The 17,006-nt window shown below is 43.9% G+C and overlaps 1 protein-coding gene across 1 annotated transcript in view; it reads right to left on the bottom strand.

Annotated features, from left to right (window-relative positions):
* The window catches only part of stk17al (serine/threonine kinase 17a like), a 66,330-nt gene extending 55,397 nt beyond the window's left edge, over window positions 1-10,933 (bottom strand). The window contains exon 1 of the mRNA XM_080213519.1: window positions 10,484-10,933. Within this exon, the coding sequence (XP_080069645.1) occupies window positions 10,484-10,596 (113 nt within the window). The 5' untranslated portion in view covers window positions 10,597-10,933. The remainder of the gene's footprint in view (window positions 1-10,483) is intronic.
* Between the last annotated feature and the right edge of the window lie 6,073 nt (window positions 10,934-17,006).

Below are 17,006 nucleotides of genomic sequence, written 5' to 3'. Positions count from 1 at the left end.
TTCATCAACTGGCCCACTGAAATTAGAATCAGGTTAAAACAATGGGATTGCCATGAAATGTCGATCTAAACAAAAACAAAACTGAAATATACCAATGGCAACCAGTCTGTCAACTGATTAACCATGGCACCAAGGCATAATCTTTGGCACATGCTGCAAATTATTTATTTTCGGTGGCATGGTGACACAGTGGTTAGTTAGCATTGCTGCCTCACAGTGCTAGGGACCCGAGTTCAGTTCCACCTCGGGCCACTGTCTGTGTGGAGTTTGGACATCCTCCCCACGTCTGCACGGGTTTCCTCCGAGTGCTCCGGTTTCCTCCCACAGTCCAGAGATGTGCGGGTTAGATTGATTGGCCATGCTAAATTGCCCCTAGTGTCAGGGGGATTAGCAAGGTAAATATGTGGGGTTACAGGGATAGGGCCTAGGTGGGATTGTTGTCAATGTAGACTCAATGGGCCAAATGGCCTCCTTCTGCACTTAAAGGATTCTATGATTCTAAATATTGTTTAAGCGCCTCACGAAAAATGTTAAGATACCATAAATAATAAATGTAAAAATCAAATCCTTTTCTTCAGGTCATATATTCTCCCCCACAGTAGCCAGAGCATCAAGGGAGTCTTAATTCAGGATAAGCACTTCCTCAACGGCTCTTCAAATCTCCACAGCAGACCAGGAAAGTAAACAAACGCTGTGAACATCGAGTTTCTTGAAGGAAGATATTCTTAAGGCAGGTTGCTGGGAGTAGGACAAAGAGCAGGGACAGTATTGCTTTAAAAACTCAAATGGGCATATTAGCCCAGAACGGGCTGTTTACTGTTTAAGTTCCCTCAACAGGAAACTGGCCAGGGAATTGACTCAATCGTGTGTATGCCTCAGCAAATGCAGTTTTGCAATAAGCGATGCATTGCTAAAACATTTGGTATTTCAATATCAACCTGCAATGTGTCAGTGACTTACCTTACAACACCAGGGCGAATGATCAAATAGTGTTGCATTTGTCACAAAAGGAGGGAGGAAACATTTCTACAATCCCTATAACCCAAATGTGAAAATGTCAATGCAGCTTTGATCATATCAAGTGTCTTTTTAGTAATCATAGAGCCATAGAGGTTTGCAGCTTGGAAATAGGCCCTTCGGCCCAACTTGTCCATACCACCCTTTTTTTTAAAAACCATGAAGCTAGTCCCAATTTCCCACATTTGACCCATATCCCTCTATAGTCATGTAACTGTCAAAACGCTTTTTAAAAGACAAAATTGTACCTGCCTCTACTACTACCTCTCGCAGCTTGTTCCAGACACTCATCACTCTTTGTGCGCGACACAGTGGTTAGCACTGTTGCCTCACAGTGCCAGGGACACAGGTTCGATTCCCAGCTTGGTCCACTGTCTGTGTGGAGTTTGCACATTCTCCAGGTGCTCCGGTTTCCTCCCACAGTCTGAAAGACGTGCTGGTTAGGTGCATTTACCCAACAGGCGTTGGAGTGTACCGACTGGGGAATTTCACAGTAACTTCATTGCAGTGTTAATGTAAACCTTACTTATGACTAATAAGCAAACTTTAAAAACTGCCCCCTTTTGTAATCATGTGCCATTTTCACTAGAATTAAATACAGCAATAAAAATATAATTCGCCATCCTCCCAACAAGCTTATTGGGCAATGGCATTGTTCGAGATGTGATTGAATCCTGGAGTTTAATTTTACTTCTTTGGTCTCTGGTGAGTTAACTAGCCTGGTTAGTTGATGAGCTCTCCCATTGATCCCAACGTACCCAAGTGGGGAAGTGAGAAGTGGTCAGGTTTCCAGTCCCTGATCATTAATCAATGATGGGAGAGTGGCTATCAAGTGATTTGTGATATACCCCATGCAGGAACCTGCCATCACTCATTCTCTCAGGCAACATGTGAAGAATGAATGCTTTGGAAGAGATGTTGAGAGCTGATAAACTGGAATGCAATTCCGAGGAGCTGAGTTATCATCGCAGGGGTTTAAATGACACAAGTTTGTTTTTTAAATTTTTTATTCTATCCAAAAATACAAATTCAGATTGAATTCAATCATGGTCGCCACGAGAGGGACAAACCAGGTCCAAGATGATAATATGAGGCTTTGTATATGGGCTTGATCTGACACTTAGCCAAAAGGCCATTTGGAATCATTGTATCTCTATAATGCAGAAAGAGGCGATTTGGCCCATCAAGCCTGCACCAACAATACTTCCACCCAGACTCTATCGCAGTAACCCAGATACTTACCCTGCTCATCTCCCTGACACTAAGGGGCACTTTAGCACGGGCACGTCTTTGGACTGTGGGAGGAAATCCGCCCAAACACGGGAGAACACGCAAACTCCACACAGTCACCCAAGGCCGGAATTAAATCTGGATCCCTGGCGCTATGAGGCAGCAGCGCTAACCACTAATGCCTTATGTCGTCAGCAAACAGAAGTCATCAGAGGACACGCAGACCACTTCCTACCACCAGTCACCATTAGTTCCCAGACACAAAGCTATCCCAGGAAGCAAGCCTATCCGCAGAAGGCCCAGCCTAACTACAATGCTCTTCAAGTTCCTACGTCTCTCAAACCACTTCTCTGAGGTGTTTTGTTAATATGTAAGTCTGTGCTATGTAGCTCCAAAGAATATATTTTACAGAAGTTTTCAATTTTCTTGCCTATCGTAGCTAACCTGACCCAATGCAGGTGCAGCAGGTGGTCAGGAAGGCGAATGGGATGCTGGCCTTCATAGCGAAGGGGATTGAATATAAAAGTAGGGAGGTCTTGCTGCAGCTGTATAGGGCATTGGTGAGGCCGCAACTGGAGTACTGTGTGCATTTTTGGGCGCCGCACCTGCGCAAAGATATTTTGGCCTTGGAGGGAGTGCAGAGGAGGTTTACTAGGCTGATACCGGAGTTGAGGGGGTTGAGCTATGAGGAGAGGCTGAATAAACTGGGCTTGTACTCGTTAGAGTTTAGAAGAATGAGGGGAGATCTCATTGAGACGTATAAGATGATGAATGGGATGGATAGGATAGAGGTAGAAAGACTCTTCCCGCTCAAAAAAGACAATAGGACTAGGGGGCACAGCCTCAAGATAAAAGGGGGGCGGTTTAGAACGGAGTTGAGGAGGAACTTCTTCACTCAAAGGGTGGTGAATCTCTGGAATTCTCTGCCCGTTGAAGTGGTGGAGGCTGCCTCGCTAAATATTTTTAAGACGCGGGTTGATGGGTTTTTGATAGGAGAGGGGATTAAGGGTTATGGGGAGAGGGCGGGAAAGTGGAACTGAGCAGCGACAGATCAGCCATGATCTTATTGAATGGCAGGGCAGGCTCGAAGGGCTGGATGGCCTACTCCTGCTCCTATTTCTTATGTTCTTATGTTCTTATGTTCAATGCTCATGTCAGCTACAGTTCCACTGAAGGGTGCATTCAATTCAAAACACCAACATGCTACAACGAATGAGAGCTCCCAGGGTACAGACATAGATCTCCCCCGATTCTGTTTGTGAATGAAGGAAGTGTTGAATGATCTGCCTGTTGGTGTTGAGCAGAGCTTTCTTTTCCCACAGAATGCAGCTGACGATTTGTATCTGGCCCTTGCGTCGGTCTGGTGTCAACGTATCAATTCCACCCTTCAAACCCCACAGATTGTGGTTGAAAGATTCTAGTCTGAACTCATGATAAAATGAACACTAATTATAGAAGAAACCTTAACCTGACTAACAGTACGCACATCTCTTAGCATCAGCTCTCCGCAATTCCACCTCAATTGCAATTTTAAAAAAGTCAAAAAAAGTTTATTAGTCACATTAACACTGCAATGGAGTTACTGTAAAACTCCCCTAGTCACCACACTCTGGAGCCTGTTCGGGTCAATGCACCTAACCAGCACATCTTTCAGAGTGTGGGAGGAAACCGGAGCACCCAGAGGAAACCCACGCAGACATGGGGGAAATGTGCAAACTCCACACAGACAGTGTTCCAAGCTAGGAATTGAACCCGGGCCCCTGGCGCTGTGAGGCAGCAGTGCTAACCACTGTGCCACCCTTCCATTTAATCATAAATCCTGTATTTTTATGAACTTAAAAAGTTTCTGTTCACTGAATCATGAAACAGCCAGCAGCTTTCCTGTTGAACTTGACATCCTGGTAGCTATTGGCTGCAAGAACTAATTCTAATGTGGATGGTTTTGGAAGCTTGCAGGTGTTTTTGAAAATAGCCATTATCCAACACAGTCCATTCCACTGAGCGTACTCTGGGGCTAGCTACTGTTTTTCACCACCCCTACCCCCGCCCATCCCTCCCCCTCCCCCCTCCAGACACAACTGTGGCTGATAACTGCATGAGAACCTGCTGAAGAAATGAGCCTAAGATGGGAAGAGTGTTTTGAATATTTTATTCCCGACAAGGTCATTGTGCATGAGTGAGCAGTAGAGTGCATTTGCTCTATGTTCTTGAGTCTTTTTTATAAATATCTTTTCAAACTTTTAAGTGGTTTCCGCAGCGAAGTCAGAGAGGGGAGAGGGGAAATAAAATTTGAGTCACAAGTGTATACAGCCAGATATAAAAATAAAATGGAGAGTCTGAGCAGACAGCATCTGCATTTTTGATGCATGGGATTCACTAAAGTTCAGCGGCAGCACAGTGGCAGAGTGGCCAGCATTGCCTCACTGCAGCAGGGACCTGGGTTTGATTCACAGCAAGGAGTGTGCACATTCTCTCTGTGTCTGCATGGGTTTCCTCCCAAAGACCAGCTGGTTAGGTGCATTGGCCATGCTAAATTTTCCCTTGATGTACACAAACAGGTGCGAGGGAGTGGTGACTAGGGGGTTTTCACAGTAACTTCATTGCAGTGTTAATGTAAGCCTACTTGTGACACTAATAAATAATGTGCCCTTTCACCCTACACATTTGCAGCATGCACTTCAGAGAGTTAGATCCTTCTGATCTTGAGGAAATTATGGTTCAAAGCTGCCCTAGATCATTCAGCATTCCAAAAGGATGGTGGATTCCACAACCAATCCCACATCCTTATACAATACCAAATGTTGCACTAGACTCCAATGCAAACAAATCCTTCCCAACGTGAAGGGACAATAGGACAGAACACTTAGAATCGGTTTCGGTCTACCATTTGATAAATAGCAGCAGCAGCAAGACTGATGCAGGTATGCAATTATGGGCACTCTTTCCAATCTCGTTCTCCCTCTGCAAACTTCCAGAGGGCCAGAGCTCTCTCTCTCTTGTCAGGCCCTAAGCAGGGCTAACCATAGTGCGACAATGAGCAGGATTAAAACTGTATTGACTGAATACAAGGCAAGAGACTCTGCACATGCAGCACAATCCAACCCAGTTCGTATGTTCCTGAAAGCATTCCTTAGTTCCTAGACAGAGGCCAAGTTATAAAAACACAATGTCAAATTCTTTGGAAAATTAATCAGCTAAAAGCAGCAGAAAATCTAATTTCCTGCTCTACAGAGCTAATAAAAAGACATGTTGGAGCAAGTAATCATCAACTACTAGAGGGGTGATAATGTTACAGCTTTGTACTTAACATTATAAGCTACTTGTTTTAATCTCCACCATGTTGGAATCAAGGTCCACTATTCTACTTTAATTAGATTAATTAGATTTACATCTTCATCCACAGGGCTCTTGCCTTTGCACTCAAGAGGCAGGAAGATACAGGAGCCATTCTGGCACAATGCCCAGGTCGGACCAGGAAATCTGTGGCTGATCTTAATCTGACAGCTGGCAGTGTCACCACAGATTCCGGTCTGGGGATTGCTCCAACAGAGAGAACCAGTGTACAGGATAATACAGATCATGGGATGGGAAGGAATCCTACAGCTATTTAATGTAAGATTACTCAAGCCCTGCTACCATGAAAAGGCGACGCTCCCAAAAATATTCCCTCTTTGCCGTCAGCATTCCTCGGCAGATTAATAATCTTCAACAGACATTTTGTCTAAACTTTGTGAATAACTGGCGCTTTCTGCTCGTGAGTTCAGGCTAAAAGGCACCCAGGCTCGAGTTACCAGCCATAACTTTGTTGAACAATTCGAATTACAATAACGATGTTTGAAAAGACTCTCAGGTTTATTCAGTGACCTACTAAAAACCAGTAAAAATGCATGTGGAGATTCACTTAAAGTCAATGATTATAGATAGTCCTGATTTGCACTTTGAATGTGGACAATCTCTACAGCAGTCTCAAATAGACTTGAACATAAAACAGTACAGCACAGGAACAGGCCCTTCAGCCCACAATCTTCTTCTGCACATGATGCCAAATTAACCACATTACCTGCTTCGGTCCATATCCCATTATTCCTTCCATATTCACGAGCTTATCTAAAAGCCCCCTAAATGCCCCTATTGTATCTGCCTGCACCACCACCCCTGGCAGTGCGTTCCAGACACCTGCCACTCTCTGTGTAAAAAAAAACTTGCCCCTCACATCCCCTTTGAACTTTCCCCCTCTCACCTTAAGTGCATGTCCCCTCGCATTAGACACTTCAACTCTGGAGAATAAGATTCTGACTGTCAATGCTATCTATGCCTCTCATAATTATATAGACTTTGCTAATGAAATCAGTCTGATCACAAGTAAAATAGGTCACCAGTGAATAACTTCAAACTGGAGAGATATCACCAGAAACTGATTTTTTTTAAAAGTTTGCACAGAAAATGGGGGTATACTTCAGCCTTTTCATACAAATATCCATCATTTTAAAGGATGAGCCATCTTGCAAAAGTGAATAATATGGTCAGTATTTTTGAGACTTTCCAAAAACATTATTACTAATGCCTCTAAAACATGCCATGCTGGATAACCCCAGCCGCGCAATGCTATTTCTGCACAAGTCCCTTGTAAAGTAAGATAACCCTCCTTTAAAAATGTAGAATCCATGCCTCTGTTACCACTATAACACTGAAGCTCAGGAAGTTACCATTGTCATTTTTTTTATGATACTACCTAATTGCATTCTAAAGTGGTGAATCCAATTAGATGACATTTGTAAGACATTAACATTTTTGAGAGACATGTGCAGACAGACCATATGATGTAATTATTCCTGGAATCACTCTTTTAAAATTGGAATTTTTCCACTGGAGCCCAAGATGGGTCCAGGGTCCTTAAAAAAAAAAGCCTGCTTCTGTCATTCAGCTAAACTGACTGGGAATTATTGGAAGCAAACACGCCGGTGTGGATATTTAGTGGCAGTAAGGATGGCGAATGACCTAAGTAGCCTTTGACTTTGATAGTCAGCGAGCTCACCAACATTCACTGATAAGGCTGAGAGGTGAAGAACAGCCATGTTATTCAGGTACTGGGTAGTTGCTTAAAAATCACACATGGAGTCATGTTCCACCAAGACTCAGAACCATCAGGGAACATGAAGGTAAAACATTGAGTCGAAGATGGGTGGGAATGGAGTAGCAGGGAGGAGGAGGAGAAGGAGACAAGCTCCACTAGAGAGTGGATGTATTCAGTTGGGGACCGGCACAGGTGCAAATTTTGTTTTAATTTGTCCATGGGGTGTGGACGCCCCCCTGGCTGGGGCATTATTTGTTGCCCATTCCCAATTACCCCTTGAATTGAGCGTCTCACCCAGCCACTTCAGAGGGCAACTAAGAGTCAACCACATTGCTGTGGGTCTGGAGTCAGATATAGACCAGACCAGGGTAAGGATGGCAGATTTCCTTCTCTCAAGGACATAAGTGAACCAAATAGATTTTTATGACAATTGACAATGGTTTCATGGGGTCATCGTAGACTTTCAATTCCAAATTTTTACAGAGTTCAAATCTCACCATCTGGGATTTGAGTCTGGGTCCCCAGAGCTTTTCGCTGCGTTTCTGGATTACTAGTCCAGTGACCATAGCACTACGCCATGTCTCAGATGTATAAATGAGAAACTGACACTGTTTCTCAGAATAGGGTTACACAATAACCTATCATTATATCTTAACTCAAATATGCAATTCCCAGTGTGAATTAACACACAGAAACATAGAAGATAGGAGTAGGCCATTCAGTCCTTCGAGTCTATTCCGCCATTCATTTTGATCATGGCTGACCATCAAATTCAATATCCTGATCCCAGCTTCCCCCTGTACCTCTTGATCTTTTTAGCCCCAGCATACAGCATAGAAACAGCTTATCCACTTCTATCATCAGAACTTATTGGTTAATTAGTAGAATCCCACAGTGCCAAAGGAAGCTATTCAGCCCATCGAATCTGCACCGACCACAATCCCATCAATGCCCTATCCTCATACTCCCATGCATTTACCCTAGGTAGTCCCCCCTGAGATTAAGGAGCAACTTAGCATGGCCAATCCACCTAACCCACACATCTTTGGACTGTGGGAGGAAACCAGAGCACCCAGAGGAAGCCCACAGAGAAAACATGCAAACTCCACAAAGACAGTGACCCAAGCCAGGAATCGAACCTGGGTCCCTGGTGCTGTGAGGCACCAGCGCTGACCACTGTGCCACCGTGCTGCTCTGAAAGAACTCCACCCCCACATTGTATATACATAATAATAGAGCCAAAATTATTGCTGTCTAATTCATCAACAACTTGTGAGGTTTAGCAATTGGGGGAAAAAGAGAAATCCAAGTACTTTCATCCCAGCCAGCCTGGTTCTTAACAGAGTTAACTACAAGACACTGTCCTTAATCTATATGTAAACCCCTGATAAATAACAAAAGTTAGGAAACTTCCATGAAGGCAATTGATTGATAGGGCACATTGGTTAATGTTGCTTTGTTAACTTCTAGGGCCTAGGGAAGGAGGAATTCTAAACATCAATAATACTGGCAACAGAGACCATTGGACACAATGAGGTTCTCAGATGTCACACTGCTTCTTCAGGGAAGGCTAACAATTATTTATGATACTATGAAATAACACCATGTTATGGATTCACATCCAATTAGGGGATCCACGGATATCTATTTTTCAGACTTGGACATCATCCTTTGACTTTCAGAGGTATGTCTCAGGTTGCCTAACCTACTTTAAAAAACTAGCAATCAATCAAGGCACTTGAAGCTGCAATTAAGCCTCAACTGGATGTGGGTACTGTCTGCAGATAAATCTCTATGCTGAGTGAATTCGTAAAAATTCCACAAAGAACTTAAATCAATGAGAACTCAGAAATGACTTTAACATTCACTTTGGGGTTACAGGAAAAAAAAGGGGAGAGAAATGACTGCAATTAGACACGCATTGTACAGCACCTGAGCAAATACCTGCAGGAAGCAAAAATTATGTCTAAACTCATAAGGTTCATTCTCTGAAAATGTCTTAAAAAAAATTTAACATTTAAAATTTACTCCAATAAGTCAAATCTCTACAGTACCGAATGAAACCATTCGGCCCATCGAGCCCACACCAACAATCCCACCCAGGCTCTTTCTGTATTTGTATTTACTCTGCTAATCCCCCTGACCCTAAAGTGCAATTTAGCATGGCCAATCAACCTAACTTCACATCTTTGGACTGCAGGAGGAAATCAGTGCACTTGGAGGAAACCCATGCAGATACGGGGAGAACGTGTAAACTTCACACAGCCAACCAAGACTGGAATCAAAACTGGGTCCCTGGTGCTGTGAGGCAGCAGTGTTAACCATGTGTCACTGTGTCTTGCCTATCAAAGCTAATGAAAAGAGGACTGTATTTGCAAAACAGTGCCAGTTTGAAATTGTTACTGACTTGAACATCCATCTGAATATGTGCCCTTAATGAAAATTTAATGGATAGTGCAAAGGTACAGTATGCTTGTAATGGACAGAAAGGCAACACTTACGTTCTTCATAGCTTTCAACCCTGTAAATCCTGCAACCTGATGATACCAGGAATTGTTACATAAAAAGGTCATCCAGAAAGAATTAGAATTAATCATTCAGGCATTAAGTGACCAGAGTCTCTTTCTCTTCCCACCTCCACCCCCAAAAAACGAGTAAACTAAAATACCAATCAAGTTATGTTCAGACTATGATTAAATGTATCTGTGGCATTTTACATTCTTTAAAAAAAGTGTTCATTACCTAGAGCTGCGCAGAAAGTTAAACAGCAATTAAAGACACTGAACTAGTAATTATGTATGCTAGCACTGCATAAATTTAACAAAAGCAAACCCGTGCAAACTTCTCCAGACTCGTCATAATGCAGTCCCTTTCACCCTTTGAACCTTTGAGAAATAAACTCGAATTTGCCTTTGTCAGATCCTGAATTGAGAAATTTTGCAGAGAATGTTCATTAAACATTAAATGGTATTGATCTATCAGACTCCCCCAATATAATATCAATCTATCATTTTACCCCCGATGAAGCTGTTAATTGATAATGTCCCAGCGATTTGTTTACACCGATCAATAAGACTGCCTTTCCCCCCTCCACCATGGGGAATTGACTTAAATGGACTAAATGACAATGCGTCCGCTGGACGGAAGGTTCCCCGCACTTACCTCCCTAACTCCTTTCCCAGGAGAGTGTAATTACTGCTGAAGGAGTCGGTCCGTATTCGGGACAAGATCTTGGCTACCATCCCTTTGCGATTCATCATTGCAGCTTCGGGCATTCACAGCAGTCGCGGGCACAGCAAAAGGCACAAAGAACCAACCTCTCCCTTATCAGTCACAAGAGAGGCGAGCTTGCTGCACACTGTTAAAGGTCTCGGGGTAACAAGGTGGCAAGTTCAGTTCTGTGTGTGTGTGTGTGTGTGTGTAGTAGATTCCAGCAGTCTTTAAACTTGTGCAGTAAAAAAAGAGCTGACAATTCTCTATCTCTCTTCTGCTTAAGAGTCCCGCTGTGAACTGCAAGGGATTGAATAGCCACACGGTGCAATGGGCTGAGATCTCATTCAGCTGAGCGTCTTCTCCTGATCCCTCTCCACAACACACACACAAGTTAGACATCAAAACACTCAGAGAAGCTGAGCTCCAAGTGCGGCAGAGCCAATCACAGGCAACACGGAAGCAGCTAGATTCTGGGAAACTGAACGACAGCGCAGCTCCTGTGGTTCAGTTTGGAACTGCACCATCCAAGCTCCATTCTCTGGCACATTAGAGCTCCAGCAAGGAAGCATCTTTTTTTAATTGGCAAAGACAAGCCAGGTAGGGAGCAGAAAAATGAACCATAGAATCCCTACAGTGCAGAAGGAGGCCATTTGGTTCATGGAGTCTGTGCTGGCAACAATCCCACCTATGTACCCCACTAATCCCCCTCACACAAGGGACAGGATTTTATAACTGCTCAGATGAGGCTTGTAAAATCCCTACGGAGAATTCCGTTCTGCGAGCTGTCCCTGCTCTGATTTTGGGCCGAGCAAGATGGTAAAGTTGTCTTCTAAGACTGGAATTTTACCGCCCTGCCTGCTACAGGAATCAGAATGGGTGAGGGACAGACAATGGGAAGGTCCGTTGGCCTCAGGCGGGACTTTACGGTTTTGGGACGAGCGAAGCCGGAAAGTCCCACCCCTTGGGTCAATTTAGCATGGCCATCAACCTAACCCTCGCATCTTTGGAGCGTGGGAGGAAACCGGAGCACCCGGCAGACATGGTGAGGACAGGCAAACTCCACACAGGCAGTCACCCAAGGCTGAAATTGAATTCGGGTCCCTGGCACTGTGAGGCAGCAGTGCTAACCACTGTGCTGCTGTGCCACCCCTAAACCTGCATCTTGACGAAGAGGTCAGCACATGTATTCGAAAGGCCATCAACTGCGGTGAACTAACGCAGCTGGCATGGAAAAGCAACAAACTGACTTGCAAGATCGAGGTGCTATCTATAAGGCCTGTATCCACTTCTGCACATATTTGGCACATAAAATCTCCAGCAATGAAGTACCTTTTTTACTGGCAGGTAGCAGAAGAGTGGGAGCCAGATTTGAGCGATTCCCAATGTCTGTTTTCCTTCAAGAATTAATTGAAAACCTTGTGGAGGGCAAGAGTAGGTGAATCTTTTTTTTACTCAATTGTCTTGAGCTTGAAGCCTGGATTGTAAGGAGTGGGGATGTTGGAGGAGGGACACTTGATGAGATTTACCAGAACGTGGTCATTCAGGAAGGCCATCTCTGCAGAAGTGCACCCAAGCCTGGAGGGTCATTATAAGACCACCCCCTATTCCCACCAGCATTGAGAGGTGGTCAGCCCTTTCATCAAAGGTGGAAGCTGCTGAATGCTGGCCTTCATATCTAAAGGGCTGGAGTATAGGGATGCAGATGTTTTGCTGCAGTTGTACAAAACCCTAGTTAGGCCCCTCTTAGAGTACTGTGAATACCACCATCTTAGGAAGGATGTTTTGCCCCGGGGGAACTTCAATGCAGGTTTCCAAAAATGAAACCTGGACTTCAGGGGTTAAGTTACGAGAAGAGATTAGACAAATTAGGCCTGTATTCTCTGAAATTTAGAAGGTTGAGGGGTGATCTGATAGAAGCTTACAAATTATTTACAGGAGAAGGACAGGGTGGATAAGGATAAACTCTTTCCATTGGTTAAAGGCTTTGGACGAAGGCCTACAATCTAAAAATTAGGGACCAAGCCATTCAGGAGAGATGTTAGAAAACAATTCTACGCACAGAGAGTGGGGGAAGATTGGAGCTCTCTTCCTCCAACAGCAGTGGAAGCTGATTCAATTGTTGGTTTAAGTCTGAGATAGACAAAGTTTTATTGAGCTGGGGTATCAAGGGAGATGGGCCTGGGACAGGTATATTGAGTTAGGCCACAGATCAGCCATGATCTTGTTAAATGGCAGAGTGGGCTGAATGGCCTACTCCTGTCCCTAAGTAGGGAGACTGCATCTCCAGTCACCATCACCAGCAACAAACATGGGGAAATAAAGGCTAAAAGGAGGAGGATTTTCAGTCAGGAGAGGGAAAGACACACGCACACACACACACACACACACACACACACACATGGTAACAGGGACAGTTGCAGGCACCATTGAATGGAGCACCTGGTTCTGAAGGTCACCCAGCCTGAGGCACGCTGCTGTATCAGGGCAGGTAACCAAGCCTGAATTACCCTGAGAACCCTGTGGAGCCAGGACAGTGTTATGGAGCTGGCAAGATAGGATTTCAAAGAGCAAAGAAAATTACAGCACAGGAACAGGCCCTTTGGCCCTCGAAGCCTGCACTGACCATGCTGCCCGATTGAACTACAATCCCCTACCCTTCTGAGGACCGTATCTTTCTATTCCCATCCAATCATGTATTTGTCCAGACGCCCCCCAAAACTCACTATCGTATCTGCTTCCACTTCTTTCTGCTTTTGGACCTACCCCTCTGGGCAATGGTAATTGATGTTATGAATTTTAAATTAAGCTGCTGAGAGAGAAAGGGTTGAGCATCCCACCCCATCACTGCCCAATTTTGTTTTCCATTGTAATCAATTGTGGGGTGGAATTTTCCACGCTGGGACTATGTTCTACAGTGGAGGGAGGAACGGGGTTACCTACCATGGAGGGTGTTGGGAATTCATGACATGTCACATGGCACTGGTCTAATTAATTATGCAGTTGAGTATTTCCCAACATTGGGAGGGTTGGATGGCTCGTGCCTCAGCGTCATATAGAATCACTTGGTCCATCGAGTCTGCACTGAATCCCTGACAGAATACCTTACTTAGGGCCTTTCGCCTCTCCTATCCCTGTAACCCAATGCATTTCCCGTGACTAATCCACCTAACCTACACACCTTGGACACTAAGGGACAATTTAACATGGTCAATTCACCTAACCTGCACATCTTTGGACTGTGGGAGGAAACTGGAGCACCCGGAGGAAACCCACACAGATACAGGGAGAACGTGCAAACTCCACACAGGCAGAGAACCAAGGCTGGATTTGAACCCTTGCCCCTGAGCTGTGAGGTGACCTACTATCAGTGCCAAATGGAAAAATATAAATCCACTGTCCATGATTTTCCGCTGCACCTTTGTGATGAATGAGATACTTCACACCAGAGACTTTAGAATACTTAGATCATCATTTTTATTCAGTGGTATTCTGACACTTTTCTCCGGCGTTTCAGGTGTTGTGATTGTAACTCATGCCCTTCCTTTAATGAAAAACACAAATGATGAGATACAGGAGTAAATGGGAAAAAATAATTTCTTTTCTAAGAATCAGATTTTCACAACTTGAAATGTCTTCATGTTCCTCCTTTACGGAATCAAAGGATCTTCCAGCACAGGAGGAGACTATTTGATATTACAAGATTCCAAGTTCATCAAAGGCAATCAAATCAAGTTTTGCTATCAGCCAGTTTTTATTGTCAACAACAACTTGCATTTATATAGCACCTTTAACAGTGTAAAACTACCCAAGGTGCTGCACAGGACAAAAGAGACACAGAAATAAAGGACATTTGGACAGATGGTCAAAGAGATAGTTGTGCCTGTGCCAGTTTTTGGGAGGGCTGTTCAATTTAGTCCCACACCCTGAAAATTAGTACAAATTCAATTGCCTTTTGAGCCTTTCTCTGGAATCTGATTCCACCATTTTTACATACTGTACTTCAGCAATGGGCAACCTGTGACCTGGGAACCACATGTGGTCCATCTGAATTCGGAGTGCAGTCTACGAGACATTTTGTTGACCATTGCCCGTGCGCATGGGTTGCCACATTCCATTGATTGCCATCTTTTTTCCCAGCAGTATGCCAGAAGTGATTTGCACATAAAGCAAGGATAAGTGAAGTGAGGTGTGTACTGATTGCTCACAACATTGACTGTGAGAGCCGTGCGTTCTCTCTGCGTCCAAAGTATAAATCTTTATTTTGTGTTTACCAATGATGAGAGCTCCATTAATATATAAATGATTAAGTAATTTCTATAACTCCCTATTAAATATTCAGTGTGTATTGATTTGTATTGTATCTGGTTTCCTCCCACAGTCCAAAGATATGCAGGTTAGGTTGGTTGACCGTGCTAAATCGCCCCTTAGTGCCAAGAGGACTAGCTAGGGTGAATGCATGGAGTTGTGGGCATGGGGCCTGGGTGGGATTGTGGTCGGTGCAGGCTCAATGGGCTGAATGGCCTCCTTCTGCACTGTAGGATTTTATGGCTCTATGGTTAGTGAACAAGGCCCATTGAGATAAAGCAGGGCCACACATGCAGCCCACTCATTAGCCTAGGTTGCCCACCATTGCTGTACTGTGTTCCAGATCTCAACAACGCTGTGAAGAAATTTCCCTACAATTTTCCTTTAGTTCATTTGTCACTCATTTTAAATCTGTGACCTGCAACTACCAACCTCCTTGTCCTGTGAAAACCCCTGATAATTTTGAAAAAACTTATTAGGTTTCCCCTCAGTCTTTGCTATAAGGAGAACAATCTCAGCTTGTCCAATCTCGCCACAAAACAGAGTTCCCTCATTCCTGACATAATCTTCAGAATACTCCTCTGTATTACCTCCCGAAGATTCCAAAATCTCTAGAACTATTTTTCCGGAAGTGTAAATCCTAGAGTTGTACATGATACTCCTGCTGAGGTCTTGATTTGCGAAGGTTTCACACAACTTCCTTGTTTTGTATTCAGTACCCTTACTTGATAGACAAATATGTCGTAGCCTTCCTGAATTGCCACATCAACGGGTCCTGCCACATTCAAGGATTTGTGAATATGCTCCGGTAAGTCCCTTTACCCTTGCACACCCTCAAGGCAAGGGTAATATATTAACTTATATATAAAATATATTAAGTTATGTTAAAGGGCTCCTTAAAACTACCACTTTGACCATCTGTCCAAATGTCTTCTTCTTTACTTCTGCGTCTCTTTTGTCCTGTGCAGCACCTTGGGTAGTTTTACCCTGTTAAAGGTGCTAAATAAATGCAAGTTGTTGTTGATAATAAAAACTGGCTGATAGCAAAACTTGACTTGATTGCCTTTGATGAACTTGGAATCGTGTATATCAAATAATGTTTGAACATAGCACAGTCAATGCTCAGATCGTTTGGAATTTCAACACTGGTAAATTCAAAGAGCTAGAGGTTTAGAATGAATTCATTATCCAGCAGCTGGCCTCAACGTGGCTTGTCACATATTCGGTGCCGTGAGAACACAGCTCTCCAGCATCAAGTTTTATCCAGAGGCCATTGGAGGGGCATGTTGGCAAGGCACTTAGCATTGCTGTTTCACATCTCTGTGGACCCGAGTTCGATTCCAGCCTTGGGTAACTGTGTGGAGCTTGCACATTCTCCCTGTGTCTGTGTGAGTTTCCTCTGGGTGCTCTGTTTTCCTCCACAGTTCAAAGATGTGCAGGTTAGGTGGATTGGCCATGTTAAATTGGCCCTTAATGTCCCAGGATTTTCAGGTTAAGGGGATTGGCAGGACATGGGGATTTTGAAGACGTGGGCTTGGGTAAGAGAGAGACGGTGCAGACTGGATGAGTCAAATGGCCTCATTCTACACTGTAGTGATTCTATGATTATGCCTCTTGGTTCTGCTGCAACCCAAGTGGATCAGAGGTTGCCCCCTGGAGATGTGAGGATTTAACACTCTTAGAGGAAGAGAGAACGGCTGGGGCCATGTAATTTTCTACAGCTAACCAAGGGTTATGGCTGTAAACTGCACACATCAAGACCACATCTGCAGAACTATAGATTTTCATCAGTGACCAAGCTGTGCAATGTATGGACTGACCCAATTGATTACTTATCTGGTCAACCGGAAAGCTCAGTAAGAAGTTATTTTGTCTTTAACAATTTTTGCCTTTTGTTACTGGTGGTTAATATAGTTAACCTATTTCCAGTAAATTGCTGCACAATGCACCTTTTCACTCTGTTTTTTCCTTGTGTTTTGGGGCACTGACACCCCTTTGTGACACCATCTTGTTGCAAAGGCACGGGTGAACATGACTGTATCTTTTGCTTATAATGGAGATTTCAAACTATTGCAAAGAAAATCTATACATTATTTAGGACCTTCCCTGGAGCACATGTTTCTTGTCCACATACCTAACTTTCCCTTGTCATAATTTTTGGTCAGGT

This window comes from Carcharhinus amblyrhynchos, chromosome 27 (genome assembly GCF_965287045.1).
Source record: "Carcharhinus amblyrhynchos chromosome 27, sCarAmb.v2.hapA, whole genome shotgun sequence".
Taxonomy (NCBI): Eukaryota; Metazoa; Chordata; class Chondrichthyes; order Carcharhiniformes; family Carcharhinidae; genus Carcharhinus; species Carcharhinus amblyrhynchos.
The sequence above is the reverse complement of the archived record's forward strand: the minus strand, read 5'-3'. Positions and strand labels throughout refer to the sequence as shown.